At 46.1% G+C, this 24,913-nt stretch overlaps 1 protein-coding gene across 2 annotated transcripts in view; it reads right to left on the reverse strand.

Annotated features, from left to right (window-relative positions):
- g (adaptor-related protein complex 3, delta 1 subunit-like garnet) overlaps positions 1 to 24,913 on the reverse strand; it is a 46,866-nt gene that overhangs the window by 3,480 nt on the left and 18,473 nt on the right. For both annotated transcript variants that reach the window (XM_077643698.1, XM_077643697.1), the window contains exons 13-31: positions 24,753 to 24,901; positions 21,629 to 21,755; positions 20,071 to 20,174; positions 18,861 to 19,101; positions 18,619 to 18,764; positions 16,983 to 17,078; positions 16,437 to 16,500; positions 14,145 to 14,213; positions 13,190 to 13,274; positions 12,130 to 12,243; positions 10,994 to 11,186; positions 9,548 to 9,692; positions 7,559 to 7,723; positions 6,179 to 6,310; positions 4,596 to 4,817; positions 3,823 to 3,870; positions 3,038 to 3,175; positions 2,700 to 2,840; positions 897 to 982 (exon numbers count right to left, since the gene is read on the reverse strand). In XM_077643698.1, the coding sequence (XP_077499824.1) occupies positions 897 to 982; positions 2,700 to 2,840; positions 3,038 to 3,175; positions 3,823 to 3,870; positions 4,596 to 4,817; positions 6,179 to 6,310; positions 7,559 to 7,723; positions 9,548 to 9,692; positions 10,994 to 11,186; positions 12,130 to 12,243; positions 13,190 to 13,274; positions 14,145 to 14,213; positions 16,437 to 16,500; positions 16,983 to 17,078; positions 18,619 to 18,764; positions 18,861 to 19,101; positions 20,071 to 20,174; positions 21,629 to 21,755; positions 24,753 to 24,901 (2,465 nt within the window). The remainder of the gene's footprint in view (positions 1 to 896; positions 983 to 2,699; positions 2,841 to 3,037; positions 3,176 to 3,822; positions 3,871 to 4,595; positions 4,818 to 6,178; positions 6,311 to 7,558; positions 7,724 to 9,547; positions 9,693 to 10,993; positions 11,187 to 12,129; positions 12,244 to 13,189; positions 13,275 to 14,144; positions 14,214 to 16,436; positions 16,501 to 16,982; positions 17,079 to 18,618; positions 18,765 to 18,860; positions 19,102 to 20,070; positions 20,175 to 21,628; positions 21,756 to 24,752; positions 24,902 to 24,913) is intronic.

A 24,913-nucleotide genomic window follows, 5' to 3' on the forward strand; every position in this document is an offset into this window, starting at 1 on the left:
CTGATCAACATGTTCCTGGGTAACACGATTTTCCGGCCACTCTGTTCAAAATACCTACTAATTATAGCTGTACAAAAAGTTTATCAAACATTCGCACATGTGCAAATACGCACCGTGAAAACCTGGAATGCTGCGGCAATAACCCACCTTGTGGCTTGACTGTAGCGCCTAAGCGCACAAGGGCCAAGCATGAAAAAAGAAACGGTGCACTGCTATATGAACGAGCTCTTTCCGTGGGGATGCAACATGAAAAGGAGAAACGCAGCAGCTTCTTCGCACTGCCCAAGGACAAAGAAGGTGAATAATCTGAAAGCTACAACAATGCGCTTGCATACGAGCGGGCCGGGTTTGGGAAACTTAGCAACAGTCAGCTGTTGTAGCCGCTTCGCCATGGTGCACTAGTACAAGGGCGCAAAGGATCCGAAAACAGAGAATGAGAACCCGCCCACCTCCGTCAATGCCTTCGATGTACAGGATGTTTTTTGAAACTTCCTCCAGGCCATGGAAAAAACAAATGCAGACGGAATTCTGCAAGCACTAGAAAAGACGCTGTTCAGACCTTGTGCCAAGAAATGCTAGTTGACACTTTTATAAAGTAAAATTGGCAGTCTCTGTACCTCTTTCAGCAGTTACATTCTTCAAAATTGGGTGGTTTGGATCATATGTTTTCTCGTATAATATCTCCCCCCCCCCCCCCCCCCCCCCCCCCCCATTCGTTTTAAAAACATATCAACGAGGTCCTACCGTATAAATGCAACATTCTGTGGAAAGATAACTACGGAACAGCGAAGTGAGAAGGTTTTTTGACGTTAAATACACAGCATCTGCTAAGAAAATGCGACTGCATGGCACAGAACACATGCACATAGCCCTGAATTTCGAAGAGCCTCGCTTGCCTTTTGGACATTGTTCCTATCAAATACGATGACACTGGCAGGTGCAGCTTGAAGTCCAGCTTTTCATGAGTGGAACCAGTCTCCGTCTGAAACGAACAACACAACAACCTTGCACCACGCTGCTGCAGGGAAAAGAAAACACATGATGCTGTGAGCTTGCCTTAATTATAAGCAGCCAAATTCAGTACAGTCGACGACCGATTTTTAGGACTCTCTAGGGACTGCGAAAAAGAGTGAAAAATCGGGCAGTCCAGAAAATCAAATTTCACCGAAAAAATCATGAACTTATTACCAATATGCCGAGGAAGTGGTCAGTTGTACTGCACACATTCTAAAGCTCCTCATGACTAAACTTCGCCGTGCGACATGGGCATGGACGACGGACGGCGACTGCTTTCACGAGCTCGGCCTGACTGTGCTGCCCTCGGCAAGTCGCCGATGAACGCATGGCTTGGGACAAAGTCTAAACGCGAAAGCGAACACGCCGCTGCAGGAACTGCGCTGCGCCCACAGTACGATGGGCCCGGAACGAGAACAAAAAGATGGCGAAACAATAGGGACCGAGAAACGGCCGAAGCAAGTGCTCCGTCGGCGTTGGCCTTGGTCATAAGGCCTAGCGACTAGCCAAAATGTGCATCATATCCGGTGATACGCACTCTGTGGTGGCTTGCGTATAATGAGGCGTCTTGCCTGTCATCAAAACATCAGTTGTTTACGGTTTTACCATAGAAGAATCAGGGTTGCAGTGCATTTTGCTGCATGTATGCTGACGTTGCATCGAAATGCACCACCATTTCCTCCCGCACTCATCGTTTTCGTGAGGCCGTACGCCGCCCACGCGCTTCGCTGCTACCTTTTTCCTATTTTGCGATGAAAGACTCAACACAGGTGAGTTTCACGAACTCTGACTATGGTTCAAGTTCGTGCTGTGGAAGACATTCAAGAACAGTATGAATTCGAAACCATGCGAGCGCAATGTGCCGACTCGCGCAGAATTTCAGCATCGCAAGTTAAGAGGCTCCCTTTATTAAGCTTGAATTTCATTTTGTTTGATGCAGTTTACGATGTCTCCTGCAGTTTGCATTAATGAGGTTCCACTGTACACATTATATGGCAGCTTGAGTATTGGCGGCGAGTGTGAATGAGGTCTGAAAAATCGAGCGGTCAGTTGCACTGCGTCCGAAATTTCAGGCACTCTTATACATTAGCTCTATGGGCCATGCCGTGGTGCCGCGAAAAAGTCTGAATAATAAAGCATGTATGAAAAATTCGGTGTCCGAATTTTCGGTCATCAACTGTAGATGGGAAGCTGAACTATGAAAATATCAGTTACGCATGGAATTTTTTGTTTGCAGAAGACAGATCAAAAAGGATGTGACTATTAAAGTGGACCTCAAGCAGCCAATTTCTCCCACACTGCCTGTGAAAAAAAAAAAGAACTGACAAATGCTTGAAGTATGCTGCATAATAAGAAACCAGTGACAGACACTCTGCTGTGCTGCATGTGCGATGAGAACATCGGCAAAAAAGACGCAACAACCACGAACACAGCGTAGCATAACAGCTATCCTACAGCCTCCCCCCTCACAATCCTTCATTGCACGGACATCAACACCAAGGTGGTGGATCCAGGGGCTGGTGTCATTAGCAGCTATTGCTGCAAGATAAAAAAGTTGCCGGTAACTTGCAGTCTCATGTGGCAGACCTGCATTCCGACGACACCAGAGGCCATTCATGAACCAGCACACAGACTCCAAGAGAGCACGGGCAGAGACCGGGCGGTTGAAAAGGTGGCGCCCTTACCACAAGCATGTAGGTGAGAGTTCCACGCAGCCGCTGGGACATGCTGACGCTGTCCACGGAGAATGCAAACTGGCCCTCGTTGGCTGTCCCTGTAGGCAGCTGGAAGGGAACCCTGGCACCCTCGTGCGGGGTGGCACCCACCTGAAGGAAGCGGGGAAGGCATCATGCTTATTTAAGAAAGCAGATCTTAAAGAATACTGCTGGTGGCGAACCTGATTCAGCTGATAATGGTGAAGCTTCTGTGGCCACGAGAGATAACCTTTAGGCTCAATGCAAAGCTACACATGGCTCTCAAAAGGGGACAAGGCAGCCACGACGGGTCAAGCGCCCGTGCTTACCCCTCGCATCATCTTGGTGTTGAGGGTGTCCAGAATGTTGAGTTCCATCTCCTTGATTTGAAACGCGCTCTGGTTGGTGAAGATCACCGACACCACCACCTGGTCCCTCACCATGGGCAGGGTGCGCACCTCGTATGTCTGCAAAGACCGTCGCGGCTAAAGGACTCGGCAGCAGCGAATTGCGCAACCAGCCCATCATAGACTGCTGTGCACAGATTGCGAGCACTGTCCAAACCACACAGTTTTTGGAATTCCTAATCTTTAAAGGGACATTCAGGACAGCTTGAAGTTGGACTGCATAGACTGGTTGCCACATTCTGATGACAAAGAATTTGCTTTTTCTAAAAACAGAGCTTTTATGGGCTAGAAAAGACCAACTAATAAATTACAAGTTCCAACTGCACATGCCATTTTCGTATTCTGAGGTAGAGTCATAGCTTTATGACGACACACCTTTGAGGCTAGTCCTGTCCCACCATCCAATTTCAGTCAGTGACCACAGCAGGGTTTGAATCGAGCGGTGGGTGGAAAGAAATTCTACTTTCATCTCCAATTTTCTCAGTAATAAATTCGCCTTTTTCTGCTTAGCTAACGTAAATAGAGTCACAAAAAGTCATACATTAGTTTCTTTACTGCGAACAAATGCACGAAGTTGCCCTCCATGTCATTTTAAGACTGCTTCCACCACTTGACCATTTTATATTTGCAGCATGCAAGTTTATCAAGAACCTCACAAACACTATTCCGGTGCATTATTTAACAGCTCGCTACATGCTTTCCCTTACCAGCTTGATGTTCTTGTCATCAGCAAGTGGCCGGTAGTTTGAGGCAGGCTGGAAGCATTAAAAAGTAAGCGCAGTGAGCACTAGAAGTCACACCATCCTGCCTGTTTTTGTTATCCCACACAGGAGTGCCCTGTTCACGCTACACTGCAATTAAAAGCACTGAAGAATGGCAGTTGCCTTGGACACAAACATTCAGGCAGAACTCTGAAAACTACAGGCATAATAGACATCATTGCCCTGTTGATAAAATAACAAAACTGAACTTGACCGCCCATACTATGCAGATATGAAATATTTCCCAGCAAGAAATCATAATTCATAAGCAGTTAATATGAACAGCACAGCACACTTCAATCAATCATGATCAATCTGTGGGCCTATTTAGGTTCATTAGTGCCCTTTCAGTTCCACTTCAGCCAACTCAGCAAGGGGAAAGAAAAAGCTTAACAGAGTTAAGACAAGAATTTCAAAGAAAGTTTTTATACGTTTTTTATATAACAAACAAAAACCGTTTTTACTGATTTGAAAACCTGGGCATGCTTTGCCTGACTGGAGGTCATGAAGTTTCTGACTAATCTTTCACGTAAAAGGAAGGGCAGAGTGGCAACAACACAGGGAAGAGTGATACACATGCGACTGACCCTCAACATTGATAACGTGAGCAACACCGCCTACAATCAAATTGTCCACAGCCATCAAAGTGCTTGCATCATAGCCACTGGAAAAACAAATTTTACAGTGGCATCAGATGTCGGAAAGATCGCACTGCTCACCGGAGGCATGCTGGGTGTCATGGGAGTCTGGGCAGTGTTAAAGTTGGGCTCCTTGGACGGCGTGGTGATGCCCGGCGTCTCCTCGTACTCGCGCTTGTCCTTGGGCATGTCCTGCTGCAGCAGGGTCGCCGTTCCACCCTTGGATGAGGACGACTTGGGTTTCTTCTTCTTGGCTGCCTTGCCGGACGCCTCGCCTGAGTGGTGCTTTTTGCGACCGCTCCGCTGCAGACCAGTGCAGCCAAAGAACGTGTACGTCAACCTTCGGCCAGTTTCGTAACGCAAGTCACAGAGGATGCATAGGACCACCTTTTCAATATTGTGCTACAAACAGCACAAAAAGTGGACAGAAGAAAGCGTAGCAGTGGACAAACACGTTATGTTACTAGAGTGAATTAATAACTGGCCGCAACTCAAGATGCTACAAGTCTGGAACATTTAGAAAAGCTTGGCGTAGGTGTAACATCATGAAACGAGCTTGCTAGCGAACTGCTAAAAGGACAGCTATGACATAAGTTGATGACGGAAAGCACAGTTCGAACAAACATGCTACAAGCAGTTTCATGGCTGACTCGAAGTTTTTCTAAACTCATGCCACCCTTGCCCTTCCACAAATTCACTAGTGTGATCCTCACAACTTTTCAGAAACCACAAAATATACACACAAGCACTACAAAGTGGTTATTTAAAGCCTTGTAGGTGCCGCAAACTGAAATATTTGTTGAGAAATTAAAAATTAAACGCCCATTCCGCACGTGTGAGTCCCATTTCCCACATGTCCCGTTTGCTAGGTCACCTTGCGGCCAACCTTTTTCTGCATATGCTCCACTTCTCCAATACATGAAAGCTTAGAGGAAAACAAAAGCCTTTAACACAAGGAAGCTTCACAAAAAGTCCAATTAAATCTTCAATACTAAGGTAACAGTTGTTTGTACAGTTGAACTTCTTTATAACAAAGTTTAAGGGGCCCTGCAATTACTTTGTTATAGCCACAGCTTCCCTATAGCCCACATTAACCAAGCTTCCAAGAGGAATTGTCATCCCTTTGTTACATCCATCATTTCATTATAAACCGTTTTGTTACAACAGGGTTCGACTATTGCATTTGCACTTGATCAAAGAACCAGACAGCAATAGGTCTCTCTATGCTCATTCTTCATTTGAGCACCAAGTTGTCTGAACGTCATCTTGCTAACTTTGCACAGCTTACATTTGCCAAGTTGAAGGTGTATTTAGGCTACAACAAAGGGCAGGCAAACGATAAAAGGAACAGTAAGCGTTACCAACACTCCTGTTAGTTGCCTCACCATTTATGGAGTGTTTGTTACGTCCTATCGAGGTGTGACTGATTAAGGCCGGGAGATCAGTGGGAATTGGAACACCGCAAACCCGTACAGCGAAACGCTGCCTTTCTCCATCTAAGCATACAGGAAAAGCACGAGAAAGTTCTAGCCCAAGATAGGCCTTTCGCCTGCCAATTAAACGCACAAATATTCGCTCAAACTGGCCACCCTTCACCATCAGGTTTGATAACTTCCCACAACTGCAGCTTGTTGCAACAATGGAGACGACGCGGCTGCACAAACCTCACTCTTTGATGCGGGGGCTACCGGCTCCCCATTTGTTTCTGCCACATCTGGGGCTGCCGGAGGTGCTACGTCCCCAGTGGCAGGCTGGCCCTGGCTCTCCGCAGGTGACAACCAGAACTCCAAGTCATCCTGGCACAACAACCGTGGAGAAACGACGATGTAATGACATTGTTCTTTCCTGACAATAAATGCAAAATTTACATATAGTTGATGGAAGATTCACGCACTGCGATACCAGGCTCAGCAACAGCTGTATGTCTGAGGGGGATGTGGAAGAGCTACCTACGTGTTTGCGAGTTAAGTTGCAAGATTAGCTGTGATGATAGCAGTCAAATGAGTTATGTGATGCACTTAAAGGGGCTCTGAATCACCTTCCGAGGAGAGCACATCAACTCGCTCAACCACTGCACCGTGTTGTCATGAACCCTTGCGCCAAGTAACACCTCTACATGCAGCAGAAAACCCACAATTATGCGCAAAAGTTGGTGAGCCCTCCCTGGCGACTTTTTCATGCTCGCACCCTCCTCAATCACTCGAACCTGCATATACTAGTGGCTAGATTCTTTCAGACGTCAAGCAGTTACCACTGCCACGGCTAATAAACTGTGTAGCTTCGGCGGGTCAGGAAGCTACGCCCCCGGAGGTGGGGCCGGCGGAGGACCGACGACCTTCCAGCATGCAATAAGTGACGAGAGGAGAGGGAAAGGCATGAACACGCTGAAATTCAAATTTTGACTACAGATAACTCAGCTTCTACAAAGCGCATTAAAAAATTCTTGCTGGACAATATTTGTGAAGCAGCGTGCTTTAACATCCCAGGCATGCCGCAACTTTATTAGAGCCCCTTTCACAGCCCCTTTAATGCGTTTTACATGGGTACATTGTTGGCGTCATCTGCATGTTCCGATTCTGTGTGCAAGGTCCTGCGTGAGCCAAACGACGCCCAAAAAGAAAAGTTGAAGGGGACAATTAAATTTCGCTTTAAGGGTATGACCTGATAGCACTAATGGGTCACTGCCCACACATGCAGAGTTGGTCATTCTCTGCTTTATATTCATAGATCCCTAGGAGTCCTTATTCCACTCTTGGCACAGTGGTGCAGCGGTTAAGTGATGCGGCACTGCCCTGCAATGACAGGTGCTACCACACACACTGGTGGGGCTTGGGCGACGCAGGTTTCTCTTCCCGATCAACCTCTCCTGACCAATCATTAATTTGACCCCAACCTGTCACCTAGGTTGCTTTTGTGGGGAATTTTTGCGAATTTTTCGCTCACGTCCAACGATGGCAACACTGACGACAATGCAGGCTTTTCTGTGACATGGGCTCCTTAATCCTCTCATGTTAAAAGGAGAGGGGACCACTGCAGCACCTCACCTTGATGCCTGTCGCAGTCTGGTCTCCCCTGCCCATCTCCTCCACCTGCGCGTGCCTCGTCTCCAGAGATTCCGCGGCGTCGTTGGCTTCTGGGCGACTCCGCCTGTGCTCTTTGGATTTATGGTGGTGCTCTTTCTTCTTTTTCCTATGCTTTTTATCAGAGTCCTTGAGAGAAAAAGAATGAGAAATGCTTTATGGGAACCAAAGTAGCAGCGATGTCGGCTGCAGACTGTCCCCCTTGCTAAGAGGTGACGGGGAATGCAGAGGGCTACGACCCAACGATAAGGGATGAAACAAGCAACCACGTGACCACAAAAAAAAAAGATTCTAGTTAAGATCTGCAAACACTGAAAATATACCGGTGGCTAATTCACACTACGAAGAAAAGGAACTGGAGGCCATTTTTTTAACAGGAGGAGAAGCATCACAGTTGCACAAGCTTTATATTTACAGTTTGAAGTTTCTAGGCAACCTGTGCTCCCATTTTCCAGAAAAGAATTTGTGAAAAATTCAAATTCTCCAAAATGTTTTGCAGTGACTTATTTTTAAGTGCTCAAAGCGAAACAAGAAAGCAAGGACTCATTCAACGGACAGTTGTGAGAAGAGTAATATGAAGCACGCTCTTCTCAAGCACCATATAAAGGAGGTAGAACGCTTTGTTCTACATATGCACAAGGGTGCCAGCATAATTTGCTAGCACATGCAGAGAGCACTACCCAACATTTGCTAGCTGAAGAGTGCGAAGGCTTTGACTGGCAAAGCCTGCGCCATGTTAATACGGCCACAACTGTACAACGAAGGTGAAGGTCAAAGCATGAAGTACAAAGACTTGGATAGCACCATTCGAACAGTGACTACTTAAGTGAACTGCAATATTGAGAAACTTCAGAAATTTCCAAAATATTTCGAGGTTAAAGAAAAATATAATGTAAATATATAGTTCAAAGAAAGGAATTAAACGATCGACTGCAATTGCTGACTGGTTCTTTTTGGACCTAAGGGAGGTAGCTGCAACATCAGAGAAATCAACCTCAGCTGCAGAGTCTCTTCAGATTTCTGATTTCCAGGTGGCTGCGAATAAGTGGTAGACCGTTTTCTGCATCACACTACTTTGGACGTCAGCAATTGCGGTGCACATAGACCTTTCAGCATAAGCCGGAGTTCTAATGGACTGTTTCTTAATGCAACACTTTGCTTCCAGTCGCAAACTGTTTGCTTCAATCCAAAATTATTTCAACCAAAATAATTAGTCTAATCTCGACAATTTGAACTCAAAGTAGTCCAAATATTTGTTTGAATTAAGGACAGAATAATCAGGTTTCCCTTTATAGCATCTAATGCTATTGTCAGATTAGTGCCGCAGCCCTTTCCTGCCTGCCTCTGCCCTTTGTTGCTGTCAGGTTAAAGGGATTAAGCTCCCAAGCCACTGCTTTGCACGTACAGTTCATCCTCCCCATTGTAGTCACAAAGGAAGGGTGAAAGGCAGCTGTGTCAAACTACTGCTCCTCAGTGCATGCAGAACTTAAGTCTTTGCACTGCACACAACTTCTCGTCCTAGGACGGCCTCATTGCCATCGTACGAAGTTTTGCGAAGGGTCTATATTTGCTTTGCACGTGCTTTGAACCAAAAAAGGAAACACCATTTGCACATGCCTAAAAAAAGCAGCTCGCTAATCTGTGGTCGATCAAAACTGCCAAAAACTAGTTTAGTTTAGTTTATGGGGGGGTTAAACGTCCCAAAGCGGCTCCTGCTATGAGGGACGCCGTAGTGAAGGGCTCCGGAAATTTCAACCACCCGGGGTTCTTTAATGTGCACTGGCATCGCACAGTACACAGGCCTCAAGAATGGAGGCGAAATTCCACCACGCCGGCCAGGATCGAACCCGCGTCTTTCGGGTCAGCAGCCGAGCGACATAACCACTGAGCCACTGCGGCGGCACAACTACCAAACACATCTTCACGTTTGAAAAAAAGGGAGTGAATGAGTACCCTGTGTTTTCTAGATGGCTTCGCTTCTGCCTCTGGCACCAGCTTTGCACTCCCTTGTGCCGCGGCTAGGCTTTCGTGCTGGTATTGCAGGCTTTCGTGCTGGTATCGCGGCTGTGCCGTCACCCACTCCCCTTCTTGCAGAGGTCTGCAACATTAGAAGGGACCATGCATGAAAAGAATGCACACTGATTCACTTGCAAGCAAGCAGCTTACAGGTCACTCAGACTCACTGCTAGCATGAAATGGCAGGTACTATCGGCGGCAAAAATTTACGGGTTGCGCGTTCCTGAAAAAAAAAAAAAAAAGTCATTGTAGCTCTGCCTCGTGAGCCAGTCACACGGTATTGTTACCGGAAAGTAGATCATGCACATCCCTCGCGCCGTCAAGACGTTTCAGGTGACAGGATTATGTGACTGCACCGGAAAAAATTTTTACCGCATACTCGTGTCCCATAGACTAACTGCTACTAGTAGCATGTATACTAGTGGTTAGTATTACTTGCCTGACTGCGCAGTTTTATGTACAGTGAAACCCCGGTTTAATGACTTTCAGAGGATCGCACGAAACCACTGTAAATCAGAAATTTCCTGCCATGAATGCATTCGCATAACAAGTGCGTCCATTGCTCTGGCTCTCAATATGTATGATACCATATTTACTCGCATAAAGAACCCACTCACATAATGAACCCACAAAACCGTCGGATGGCGTCGTGCTCCAGCAAACGATGCTAAACATCGGTGACACGAATGCGGCTGACCACGTGCTTTTGTTGATGAAGGACGGACAGACAGGTGGATGATGATGGACGATATGAAATTTTGACCCTCGCAAAAAAATCTGTCAAACTTTTTACCCCCTGAATAATGAACCCATCCACCCAAACTGATGTCAACTTGATTTTCTGGAAAAAAAAGTGGGTTCATTACGCGAGTAAATATACGGAATTCCCACCCCAACCCCCCATTTCTTCCTCTGCTCTAACCTTTTAAGCAAATTATTTTAGAGGTTCAAACTGACTGAATTTGTGTGATGGGCTAGAAAAGATTCACAAAGAACCATCACACTTTTGTGTTTAACGTAGGTCTACAAAGCAACGCAATTTGTAGGGTCTGCATCATTCTTGCGTAGAGTGGTCGAGCAGTATGCACCAGTCTAAATAAACACAAATTAGACAGCAGCCCTAGATTTCCGGAAAAGCACTCGTGCTCACATGGCTTGGAAGGTACATGCAGCCCTACTTCCACTCAAGCACTTCCTCAAGAACCCCGGTGTTGCCTTGTTTGAAGAACTGTATGAGCACTCCACAAAAAAATGATGCAGACTTTACGGCCTTTATAAATGAAAAAAATGCACAGGCTGCCAGGTTTGTTGAGCCCCGTGGCTCGTGGCCGTGGCAGCCTGTGTGGCGCGGGAAAAAGAAAGGCGAGGGGAAGGAGGTCTCACTCTTCCAGGTCAATGTCCAAGGCACGGTGCGGGTCATCGGCATTACGATCGTCGTCATCATTGTCTGACAGCCGGGCACCTTCGGGCATCTCGCCCACCGACGTGTTCACCACTCCCAGCGGTCCAGGAGGCTCCTCCTCTTCTGTGTCCGAAGCGGGGCCAAGCTCAGACGCCTTCTTTCTCCTTTCCTTGCCTGGACAAAGAGCAGAGGTCATCCCTCGCCAATCGCCGTTCATCAATGCTACCCTGACTCTTCCCCAAACTTCCAAGAAAACGACTACAGTCGATCCATTGCACATCAAACACGATGGGGATCACAATATAGTTTGATGTATCGACAATTTGATATATAAGAAACGGCAATACAGAAGCCTATCTGTAAGCTAGAAGCGAGAATACACTGCACCCATGCTAGTGACACACTTCTTGCAGCGACGTGCTGTCCACCACCTTGCTGGCAGCGCACTGCCCGCTAGGCATTCCTAGGCCTAGCCTGCTTCGCATCGAAGCCACAGTGGACGGTGCTTTGAAACTAGTTGCTGCCTACTATAAGAGGTTCAATCCTGCTATCAGCAAAATATACACAGAATAATCTTATTAAAATTGAAGTCCAGACTGTTTTTGCAATGCCTTCAGCAGCAAAACACGTCAGGCAAGAGTCGCCGCGAGGCTTCGGTCAGTCAGGTTGGCTGCACCGCACAACAAGCTGTGCAACGAATACTACTGCCTTTTAGGCAAGAGAACAGTGTCGCAGGGAAAATGAGGATGAGAGATTGGAAGCCACCCTCCAGCCCACCTCATCACATTGTTTGAAAAAACACACAAGCACTGCCAGCAGGTAAACAAGGCTGCGGAGACCCGTCTCTGCATGTGCAAAGTGATTGCTGGAACGCAGTTAGGAGAAGCGCCACTTGAAGGAGCGTGCCATGCAGTTGGATATATCAAATGTTCTGATGAACAGGAGTCCAATAAATGCAAACAGTAATGCTATATACTTTTGTACAAAATTTTCAAGTGGATGTTCCGACTGTTCGACACAAAATATAATTTGATAGGTCCAGGGTCACTTCTTGAAGCATATCGCAACTGTGAGGAGTTTCATTTTGATTTGCTCGAGTAAAATTTAAGCAGCTTACCTTTCTTGACCTTCTTTTTCTTTTTCTTCTTGTCACCGTCACCAGCGTCCACCCCGTCGGCAACTTCCCGCTCCTTGCGGCTGGCACTCAAATACTTGTCCGACGAAATCAGACCTGGGAACAAGGCAGGACGTTTTGCCACTGGTTGCCGACTCCTGATGCTCAAGTACTTCCCTCTTCCGATCATCTGAGAATGACAGCTACGAAACGTCATGCCACAAATGCCAACAGAAACACGTTTAATGTGCACACAACGGAAAAAAAACACACGCACTGGAATGAAACGTTACACGCTCGACGAGAAGCATGCACAAGCTTGTCAATCTGCCGAGACATGCTTGGCCTCGCAGCAACCCACTAGAGTTCCCATAAGCAGATTTTGCACATCAATTTCAGCATTTAATGTAATGTTATTATTTCTACAAATGTTTATAGCCTGTAGTGGTGTGCACATCTTCCACACTGGTATCAGGACTCTGTACTTCAAAAGAGATAACCACTGTACAGGGTCGTCCACTTTTACAGTGAACATGAGAGCATGCGGTCGTGCTCCGTGGAACAACAGTGCACCTAGCCTGGCTGCATGTGAACCAAAGTGACACAGGCACAGAGGAACCTGGAGGTGGCAATTTACACTGTCACTTCACCACTTCACTTTGGTGTGCACCAGGATGGAGACACTGTCGCCCCGCTGACCGCTGCCATGTGCTTACATGTTCATCCTAAGCGTGGACAACCCTGTACATTACTTCATTTCACAATGTTTTGAACTTGAAGCTCTCTTCGCAAATGACCTCACGCTGAACAATTCAAAAAGTAAATATGTCCTTTTCAGCAGTGAAATGGCCACAAGCAATTGCAGCTTTTAATGCACAAATACACTCTAGGGCACGCTTACCGGGTTTTTATGAACCCACTTTCTATGTTCAAAATCACGGATACTTGGTCTCGCAAGTTAGAAGGCAAAGCAAGTAGGCTGCAACGGGGCCAGGGGTCCAGCATAGACAGTCTTTCTGGCACAATGCGACAGTCAAGACTGGATACTGCTGCCGGGACTTACCAGGAATGTGAAGAGGCACAGAGAGATCGATTTCAGTCACAGGAATGTCGTCCAGGGCTGCCCCTTGTAGATGCCCGTTGGCTGACTGGAACATACAAGTGGACTGCTGTCGCAAGCCGAAACCAGCACAAGAAACTCTGGAAGCAGGGAGTACACTGCACAAGATCAATGTAGGTTTCGTTCATGGGACCTAATGTCCAAGAGCGACTCAGGCGACGGAGTACACCTTAGTGGAGGGTTTTGGATAACTTCAACCACCTGGGGCTCCTTAACGAGCACTGACATCACGCAGTACATGGCAGATCACTGTTGATAGCAAGAGAAATCCGGACAGTCAACTCTCAATCAAACAAACTCTATGGAGACTGGAAGCTTGCTGCAATTACACAAGGTTTGAATTAAGGAAAGCCTTTCAATACACTTTATGTTGACAAAACCGCAGTACCTTTTCAAACAAAACTGGATGTTCGAGTTGGTCAAATTCAAATTAACGAAATTCTAAAACATTAGGAAACCGGCAAAGCAAACAAAAAGGTGCGGTTAGCTGCTTGAAATGTATGCAAAATGACAGTTCTTTGAACTATTCACCCAGAACTACATAAAATCGGCACTCAGCGTTCAACTTGAAATTCCTGCGATTATCTACATTTGTACCTTTTTCTTTCTACAGATTTCTACAGAAACTAGTGGCATGCATTTTCACTAACTCTTTTTCAGCACCGTTTTTCGCACAACTCTAAAAAAACAAACTCACATGTAAGCTAACACGGGCTTGTTTTACATAAAAATGAATGCCACTCATGAACTTGGCACACACAGGCACATACTCACAAAAGTTTTCGTCGATAACCGGCAAAAAAGAAATGCAAGCAAGCCCAAAGGCAAACCCGCCTCACGATGCGGTTGGACATTTGAGCGGAACAAGATCCCAGCTGCCGTGCAGTTGCAAACGTACCCTGCTCTTTGGCATGGCCTTCAAGTAGTGAGGATTGCTAGCCTGCTCTTGCCGTCGCGCTTCTCTCATCTGCAAAAGGGGGTGAAAAAAGAAAAAAAGTGAACTAAACAAACCACTGCCACACACACACGCAAAGTCTCGTCTGACGCAAAAACCATCACAATTAGTGGCACTTTGGAAACAAGGTTGCAACTTTTACTTCACCAAACCTGACGTGCTACCATGTGCCGCATTTCTCAAGAGAAAAGCTCATTTAAAAACACCATGAAGTTGCGCCTTACATTCATACACCGAAAGTAATGGCTACAGTTGAACCTCGTTATAACGAAGTTGAAGGGGCCCGGCGATTACTTCCTTATAGCCATAGCTTCGTTATAACCCATGTTGTCCGAGCTTCCAAAGGGAATCGTCATTGCTTCGTTATACACATTATTTCGTTACAAACCGTTTCGTTATAACGAGGTTCGACTGTAGTTCAAAACTAACAAGTCTCTTCCTTTTTTGCTAAACCAGAATCTCTCTCTCTGAGACTCAAGCCTGCAGGGGAAAAAAAAAAAAAGAAGCAAAGCCGAACAGTTTCTCTCTACATGTCCGTATGCCAATGCCAAGAAACCAAAAAATTCTGTGGCATTATTACAGTAAACTGTCGCTCTTTCATATGCTAAGACCACAAAACAAGGTGCTCAGCCCGTCACTAGCAAGGCAAACTGAAGTGCTACTTTTTTTTTTTTTGCGCTGCATTATGCAAGTTCATTGCACAGCTACCCTGATTTTCAGTTCCATGAGTTCTTCCAAATGCTTAATTTTTTTTCCATTCTTCTCACCAACATCAATTAAAATGTGCTTTTTGGTCTACTTTCATTCCTTACAGGGACAACATATTAATGTGAAAAATATCGTTCAGTCGGACCTTCTCAGTACTGTGAGGTAAAGGGCTACAACCTCAGCCAGCGTAAGCCATGCTTAAGAAGAGACCCTGATCTTGAAAAAAAAATTTATTAATGAAGTCGCTATTATGCAATCTTCAGGGAACATGTATATTTATGTGCTGATTCTTAACACATCATTTAATTTCATGTAAAACAAGTCGTTGTGCACTTATACAATGTGTTATGAAAGTCTTTTGGAGAGAGCGTTTAAGAAATTATTCTGCAGGGAGCTTGCTGAAATGCATGCGATTGGTTTTTCTTGACATCAATCAATGCAATAAGGATAAAATTCTCATCCAGCCCAACTTTTGCTTCAGAAATGGGAAGAAAAGTATTTACTAAAGTCTGTTTTACATGCAAGCAAAAATGCTAGCAAATCCTGCCACCGTGGCGGGAAAACCTGTTTTGAGTTGTTGTGGTTATGAGCAACGTGGTTCCAACAAGTTGGAAATTTTCACTGCGACGCGCCGCTCAATTCCTCTTTCATGTATGCAAAAATCAGAGCCATAATTGATCTGGAAATTATCGAAAACCCCCGTTAAAGGGCAACTGCACAGGTTTTAGAAATCGACGAGCTTAACGGGGCCGATTGTGTGGAACTTGCAGGTAAGGCATGTGAATTCCTCTTGGGCTAGCATCTGAAATGGTGACGTAATCGATGATTAAAATCGCAATGGCTTTCAAGCTTCTCCGCAGTGCATTGCACCAAGTGGGGGCCGTATGGTGACGTCAACGAAGGTACCGTTGCATTTCCAACGCAAAAAAGCTTGCTTCGAAGAAAAAAAAAACCAACACCACTGAAGGCAAAGACGTCGAGAGTTGTTTGGCAGCATCAAATGAGGCACGGCGAGGTGTGGTTGATGGGAATGGTAATTTGAAATCTTACCTTCCTTGACGTCACACCAAACTTTCCCGCAATTCTCTGGTGCTTTCAGGAGAAGCCAAAAATTCAATAGTCGATTACGTCACTACTTTAAATGCTAGCGCCAAAACACTTGGTATGCTTTACCCACAGCGTATATAGAATTGAATCCTTGAATTAAGCGGAATTGTCAAAAAGTGGTGCAGTTGCCCTTCAACCCTGTTTCTGGAGTAGCAACTTAAAAACTCTCTAACGCAAGTTCAACGATAAGCATGATAATTTTACACTCTATGCATTTTCTGATACCACAAAAAGGTAATGCTATGCATTTAAGCAATTTTCTTGCAGCATTTTTTGAAGAGAACTTAAAAGCTTTCTCCAAAAAATTAGGTACATAATATATTGCATAAGTGCTCAAGGACTCTTTTACATGAAATTAAATGACCCCCACCCCCCCTCAAACAGCACACACACTGCACTTTATGCACTAGCCAAACTCACATTTTCCAGCTCTTCTTTCGTAGGCTCGTATTTCTTCTCCGAGAAGTGGGACATAGCTGTACTCCTGCAGCCAATAGGGCGATGAGCTGTAATTATCTCTCATACGTAGCACTGTCCACAACAGTTCGCATGAAACCAGTGGCATCGTGACGCATATTACACGAGGATAATTTCACTTCCTTATGCCAATGTAATGATTATTCAAGAGGGCTAAATACTCTAGGAACTGGAAAATAAAGGCCTAACAAGAGTAGAACTTAACGCACAGCTGCTAGGATCCGACCCCTCAAGTAACACCGGCAACACCCTTCCAAGACACCCACACGTAACCACAGAAAAATGTGTGCTTGTATGGCAGCACAGGTCTCAATAACCCAATTTTTCTAAACAACGTCTGTCAACAATTGCTAAAACTAGATAAGCACTGGGCCAGAGTACTGGCACAACTTCCCAAACGCATTTGCCACAGCATCCAATCCGTCTACCTGAAATACCAGCACAATCACCATGATTTCTTTTAGCTGCAACGCTAGACGAGCTTCCTACCTATCTGACTTGATGAATATATCTGTGGTGTTTTCCTCCTCCTCCTCGGATGAAGACTCCGAAGGTGGGTCGTTAATCCATTGGTCCAGGTCCAAGCTGCCAAAAGAATCAGTGCACAACATTTCTTTATGGTCCTCTATAAGAACAAACACCCTTAACCTTTCAAAGCCATGAGCAGAAAGAACGAAAGCTATGATAGCTCTATCACTATTTCTGCATATTTACAGAAATCCACTAACTAAGGATCTGGTTTTGAAACCCACTCCAAGAAAAGTACTGAAGCCACACAGACACAGAAAAAGAGGGCGTTGCTCTAACCACAACAATCTTAAATTAAGCCCTGCTCATGTAATGCTGAAAGCACACAAACAATGCATCATGACAATCCCTGTATATCATAACAGAAATTCACTACAGTGAATACAAGGTCACGTCTTTAGCAAATGCACACAAAAGTTTTCGTAACACGAAAACTGCAACAAACCCTAATTACTGGGCAGCCTAAGCATGCAGCCATGAAATGAAGTGTGTGCTTTGTAGTTCCTAGTGCGACCTTAATAATTCAGCCCTTAGCGCCTGCCTGCGCTTTTAGTCAGCGAGGAAATTGATGTTCCTCGTGATTTCGGCGTTCCGAAAACTTTTGTGAGCACCTGCACTAATGATAGAACCTGGTGCAACTACACTTAGTACAACCGGACCTCAATGTAATGAACACATATATTATGAATTATTGCCTATACCAGACTCTAACACAATATTTTTGACAAACACATGCAATTCTACCTTCATATAGAGAATGTGGTTAGCTGTAAAATGAATATATCGAACTGCTGAGTGCTAAGCTGGCCCGCTCGTATGGCAGGCAGCAGGCATTGCCTCACTACACGAGTGACTGGTGGTGCTGCAGCAAGTGTTCGCAAGTGGGGCTGCAGCAAGTGCGACCTTCGCTCGCACTTTCCAACTGAACTGTGCCATCGAAGATATAGCAGCGTGAATACTTGGTAGCCAGGCAGTCTGCACTTTTCTGTGCTTCTTGCACCAGTCGATAGTGCCTTGTAAAAAGTGGCACAATCGGTTGTAATCTTCGAGTAGCCATCCTGTTCTCACTTTGACTGTCATGGCACTTTCGTTCTGGCATCCCATTTTTAATGTGACATCGCTGTGATGCGGCCAAGCCAGCCTAGCAGGCGTTTGGACCTGCCAACGCCGTGCCCTGGTGGTGCCGTGCAAGAAAGCCTATGTAACGCGCTTGTAACGCGCCATCCTTTCACTGACTAAATTTCGCTTCTCATCCGCGAGTTTATGGTGAAATTCTGTATTATGAATTTTGGCTATATCAAACTATATTAGCATTTATTACCCTTTCATTATAGCAAGGTTTGACTTAATGAAGGTCAGGCAAGTTGCTTGATTTCACAACAGCTGAATGCCAAGTCTAATCAAGGTTTGGTCAGGAATTGTCCTTATGGTGACAAACATCGGTGCAAAGGGAAACAGAACATTAGAGAACAGGATCAAATGTGCACATCTATACCGATTTCACCGTAATGTCTCCCAAAGACATGGCAATGTAGGTTTGCCCTTCCAAAAGCCTCACGACCTCCCAATGAGAGGCAGGGCTGCACATCCAACTCACCCCTCAGGCAAGGGCACCTTCTTCTGTGCCTTGGGGGCCACAGGATTGAGTTCACCGGCAAACAGGGCACGTAGCTCCTCGCCCACCTTTTCGCCTCGCGCAAGCATCTTGCTCACTTGCTTCACCAAGTTCAGGGCACAGCAGGCCTGCAGGGTGGAGTATCAACAAAAGGTGAGACATTCAGGGCCCCGATCTGAGTAGGCCGCTATGGCAGAGACAGAGAAAGAGGGACTAGCACTCACTCTCTCCTGCACCTCCAGGTCTCCGCTCTGCACAAACAGGGGCAGCCGCTCGGCCAGCAGCTGGCTGCAGGCTTCGTCGTGGTTGGGCGGGGCATCTTCTCCCTCCTCCTCCCGGGCGGCCACGAGGCGAGCCCACAGCTTGAGGGCGTTGTGCACGTACGCGCTCTGGATGTGCGGGGGCAGCTGGCTCGCCCGGGGCCGCAACATGGCCTCCAGCGTAGACTGCGGTTCCAGCAGCAGCCTGCACCAACCCCAGCCCCACACGAGGAGTTTGCTTTCTCTGGTGCAATAGTGAACCTCCTATTCCACATTACAAAAATTATCTTGCATTACTGAGGAACAAAGGCAAGGTTCATTTATGGCTCTCTCGTAGGGTCAGCTGACAAATCTGACAAAAATGAAATTTATATTGAGATTTTACGCAAAAGCATAAAGGCCCCATGTCACAGAAAAGCCGGTGTCGACGCTTCTGCCGGTGTGAGGAAAAGATTAGGACTACTCGATTACAAGAGCTCCCACAGATGATGCCAGCCACACCAGCAGCACAACAGAAACCCCTACCTTCGGGCCCTTGGATTGCGAGTCAGACATGCTACCGCCACGGCACATAGACATGCTAGCAGTACGGCTTGGTTAAAGCGGGGTTTCATATGTATGTTGTGCGGTCTTTCACATAACGATTGTGATTGTAGCTTATGGTTTATGGGGGTTTGATGTCCCAAAGCAACTCAGCCTATGAGGGACGCCATAGTGAAGGGCTCCAAAAATCTCGACGACCTGGGGTTCTTTAACGTGCACTGACATCGCACAGTACACGAGCGTCTAGAATTTCACCTCCAGCGAAATGCGACCGCAGCGGCCGGGATCAAGCTTGCGTCTTTCGGGCCAGTAGCCGAGCGCCGTAACCACTGAGGCATCGTACCAGCTGACTGTGCTCGTAAAAGAGGAAACAGCGTCCATGTCTGCGTGGGCAAGAGGAACCACTATTGCGTCGTAGGCGTTGCTTAAGTGTCTCCAAATTTTTTACATTCCTATTGCATGTTCAGTGCAACAACCACAAATTTAAGAGTAGTCAAACGATGCCATTTAACTTGGGGTGACCAGCTATGAAGCAACACCCAGCCTGAGCACGGACTCTGAGCAGCTCCCCATTTCTAAACGGCACTGTTCGCAAGGAAAGGCTTTGCCTGCAGCGGAAGTCTGTACTCACTCTGAGTATTCTCCGCAGATCCAAGCGGCAGCATAGAGAACTTCACAGATGCTGTTTCGCTGTCCGTTGCCCACCAGCAGGTGAGTGTTGTCCAACAGAACTGCCTGCATGTCCAGACGCAATTCACACACTCTATAACTTAAGCACGGCTCTGTGTTTCATAAGCAATAACTGAGCCATTTGTTTAGAAGCTATGTTGCTGGCATCATCGAAAGCCGTCCACAGATTAAAAAAAAAAAAAAAGATCTACTAGCGATTGTAATATGAAAAATCACTGCAGTCTATTCCACAAACATATGTTTGATAAATTCATTACCATCATTCATAACATTTCAGTCCATATGTAATTACACTGCCGTACAGCCAGCACATCAGGTTACTGGATAAAATCAGGAATTTAGTGACAGCAAACATTGACCATCAATAACAGTAATGCATTGAAAACAGCTTGGATTTGACCACTGCCTGTAACCAAGAGAATGAGCCATTTGTAGAGGCAAATGAACCTGCTAAACTGCACTGGCTGGAGCAGAAAGTCAAAGGCAAGAAACGAGAGTGAAAATACAGTCAAACCTCGCTCTAGGGACCAGGTAAAAAATTGTAAAATAGTTCAACGTAGCCAAAATTCGTAACAAAAAATTTTGCCGAAAACTCAAGCAGGGGAAACGCAATAGAATCAGTGAAAGGACAGCTACTGGAAGTGACCTTTTCCAAAGTTTTAGACCCATTTCGAAGCCGCTCACGGCAATTGCAGAGGCCACAAAAAAACAGTGCCAAGTGCCAGTTCGGGTAGCTTCCCAATGTAGCACTGTCAGCACGCGATGACAGCAGCTTAACACTTGCTAAAGTGGCTTCTCCACATTACAGTCGTGCCGCATAAAAAACTGGATGGCAGAATATATCTCCCTTTTCACCATCTCCATGACACCATCTCAGTGACTGGGAAGTGACAATCGACCATGCTACTGGTTGCGGGGCCCCACAGACTGATGCGAGACGCCCTATATGGGTGCCGATCACCTTGCTACCAATTGTTCACGCCTCTGTATCTTCCGTGGCGATGTTGGCAAGAGCAAGATAAAGCGTGAGCATGGCACGAACACTTGCCACAACGCCACTAGTCACTCGTGTCGCGAGGAGAAGCCTGCTGCCTGCCACCCAAGCTGGCACAGCCTGACGATCGGCAGTTCAGTATATCGGCTTTATAGGAAATTGCGTTCGATATAAGAAGTAAGAATTGCGTGTGTTTACTAGGAACAGTTCAATATAGCCAATAATTCGTAATACTCGTGTTCTCTACATCAGCATTTAACTGTATTACAGTCGAACCTCATTATTTATTAGGAAATAATGAATATAACGAAGGAATGACGATTCCCGCTGGAAACTCGGTCAACAAGGGCTAAAACGAATCAATCGCCGAGCTCCTTGAATTTTGTTAAGACAAGGTTCAACTGTCCCCGCAAGCAGTCCTCACCAACTCCCGTTCACTACTGACAGTTTTCAACTTCGCCTCCCTCCAAAACTCGGTCAGGTCACCTCACAGTCCAAAACTGACCATCTGAGAGACGCTGAAGGCGCGGACCGCCTGCACTCGAACAGCCACATCCAACATCTGTGACGCAATGGTCAGGCCATGCTTGGTCCCCTCGATGCGAGTCAGCTCCACCAGCACACTCACGTACCTGCACAACGACGGTAGGCACCACACTGTTCCTCTTTGCACCAAAACAACTCTGTCCATGTTACGTTAACACGAAAACAAGAATAAAAAAATTGGCAGTACACCAACGGCTCTCAAAAGGTGCTGAGGAGCCCCGCCTGCCCCGGTACAGATCTAAAAAGGAGAATGCCAATACATGCCACCTCTAACGAAATGCCCAAATTCGGTTAATGACTGGCTGAAACAGGCCGAGATTTAAACTACTTTGACTAGTGCCAAAATAAAATGGGTAACGGAAAGATGGGGTTTGAGGTATGCATAGGTTCAGGTGCTCGGGTAACCGCAAAAAAACACTCCAAGGAAAACACCAGGGTTCCACGGAGCCCAGTCTGGGAACCCCTGCCTTACGGCCATGGAGTTGATTCCAACATAAGGAAATGTGGTAGGGGGTGGCAGAGAATAAGGTGGGCAGATAAGATTGTAGAAAGCAAGCAGGAATAGAGGTAGCAACGGCTGGTGCAGAACCGGTTAACTGGAGGGATATGGAAGCGGACTTTGTCTTGCAATAGATACAGTTAGGCTAATGATATCACTGCCCCTAAGTTGCCCAACAGAACAACACCAGTACTGTCTAAGAGAACACAACGCAGAAAAAAGCTCGAATTTGAGGGATAAGTGCACAGTGCAGCTTTTCACCAGGGCACTGATAGGAGTATGTGCACCATCTCATACCCCCTGAAGACATGCCCGAAGTTGATGAAGGCCCTGTTCTTAAAAAAGTCTCCAGTAAGTGTTGGCTGAATGGCAGGACCCCATGGAAAGATGTGCTTATTCAAATTTAAGAGACGAACTGAGCTGCGCGCATTGAAGGTCCTGCATACTGCAATTCAAGAGCAGCAGTGAATGGTTTGGATGTCCGCCGCTGTGACAATTGTAGCAAACTACATGGATGTGCAACTTATCTTAAACTGTGACTGTTTGTATGCGCATGTTGATAAAATAGGCCGAATTAGAACTTGCAATCACTTTCAGAATCTACACACCCCCAACCATTATCCTGAACTTCAACCACCTTTGCGGCAATTTTCAAGTGGCAAAATGACTGGATTCGTTCAAGGTTTGAGCCTCCATTTACAAAGAATGGGATGGTAAATTTTTCCCGACACACATAACTAACTGTGACATTTCGTGCTTTAAACGGGACCTGTGCCTGCCCGTGATACCACACAACTACATAATGCTGCAGCCCTTCATGCCTACATTTTGTCCTCAAACATTCTTTCACAATGCTACTAGACCAGCTGTGCCGTCAACAGCACAGTCTCCCAGCAGCTGGCTCTGTTAACACACGGCGTAACAACTGGGCCTCATTACAGCATCCTGTGCCAGCTGTCGAGCTCGGCAGCATGTGCGGCAAAGTTTTGTGCCAGAGGAATAATGCTGATTACATAGTCTCCGGTGGCCCGCTTGTGGGGTCTCGGATATATGCTTGCTGGCTGTATTAGATTAGGGAAGACACAATGAACTCTAGTTCATGATACAATCAAAAAATCCCCTACATATGCTAACAACAGCATTAATAGAAGGATGACGGCCATTTCCAACTCTTACTCCACGAAAGAGGCGTCTGTGAAATGAAAACGAAAAGGATTGCGTTCCCATCAAGAACAATAAAAAATGGACTTATAGAGGATGTACAATGTATGGAGATTTGAACCTTATTATACCATTTGAGAACTCAAGTAAGTTGCACTTAACCACTAAAAAACTAAACTAAGGAGAAGTTCTGGTCCCTCTGTATACACATGGCCAAAGCCTCGGGGTAAACCACTTTTCTTGGTATTTCACTTGGAGTGAAAGTGCGAAATTTTTCATGGGCCGCTCTTGCCACCGCAGTACCTGCACTGCTTACCATTAATCAGCAGCAAAAATATGCACTGGTTTCGACAGCAGCTACAATGAATGTGGATGGGTTCCAAACATACTGCCTGATAAAAGCAACACAGCAAATTTTTTACTAACCCACATTAAAGAATAATAATGTGTTATGCCTGGTAATATTCCCCACCAACTTTCAGGAAACTGAGTAAAAGCTAGTTAATTTCGAACTTCAAGGCACCGGCAAAAATATAGAGAATGATCTGAAAGTTCGAATTATCAAATGACCCCCCCAAAAAACTGCCACGAACTGTTTGCATTATAATAAATTAATTAGATGGAAGACTGGGCAATGGTTGCCTGCTTTATGGAGATGAGAACATTGCGACAATGAGATTTTTTCACTTTTCCATCAATTACCTGATTGCTAGCACACTGCTGGGAGCGCCGAAGCAGACTGCTCCAAAATGATAAGGGCCTCCACTGCAGCCATCACAATGCGACACAGAAGCGGCAGTGCCCCCTCACAAATGGCTTGTCGTGCATGAGAAGGCATTAATGAAAAACGCACGAATGGCACTTGATGAAGGCACAGTTTAGATGAAATGGAAGAACAGTGCGGATGAAAGTGCAAGAAACTCTCAGCGCTACTAATCAGCATCCAGAATGGCTTGCAGCTGAGTTCGGTTCGCTGGCTAATGTGCAGCCGCGAGCTGCCGCTGCTGTGAAACTCAGAAAACAGAAACTGCAGCTAACTGGTTGACCTATTCTTGGAGACGCAGCTGTACATTTTTCGTCAAGCCTGCTGTTGCACGCACATCAGAGTGAGTGGGCAAATCTGCCACATGCAGTCCAGGTTTGGGTAGGACAATTCTGACAATAGCTTACCGTGCCGCTCATACCTTGCAGCAGTCTCCCTTTGGGAGCTTGTCTGAATTAGCTGGTGTAAGAACCGTAACGTTTGAATTAGCGAACGTACAATGCCATAGCCTTACATGGGGGGTCGACTTACATTCGAGTTGACTTACAATCGTGTTAATACGATAAAAAACATTCTGCTTTCAGCAGCACATGGGATGTAGTGCATACGTTTCCACTCTGTGCCCAACAAGAAGGGTGCTACGCAGCCCCACAGACTCACCACTCGAAGTTCGTGATGTACTGGTAGTTGTTCTGGGAGCAGATGTCGATGATCTTGGACAGCAACTCATCCCGGTAGGTTGTTCCCTCGGCACGATCCATGTGGACCATCAGCTTTTTCACTATCTCCATCAGGTTCTTCTTTGACACCTGCATAGTGGG

This window comes from Amblyomma americanum, chromosome 11, assembly GCF_052857255.1.
Source record: "Amblyomma americanum isolate KBUSLIRL-KWMA chromosome 11, ASM5285725v1, whole genome shotgun sequence".
NCBI classification, from domain to species: Eukaryota; Metazoa; Arthropoda; class Arachnida; order Ixodida; family Ixodidae; genus Amblyomma; species Amblyomma americanum.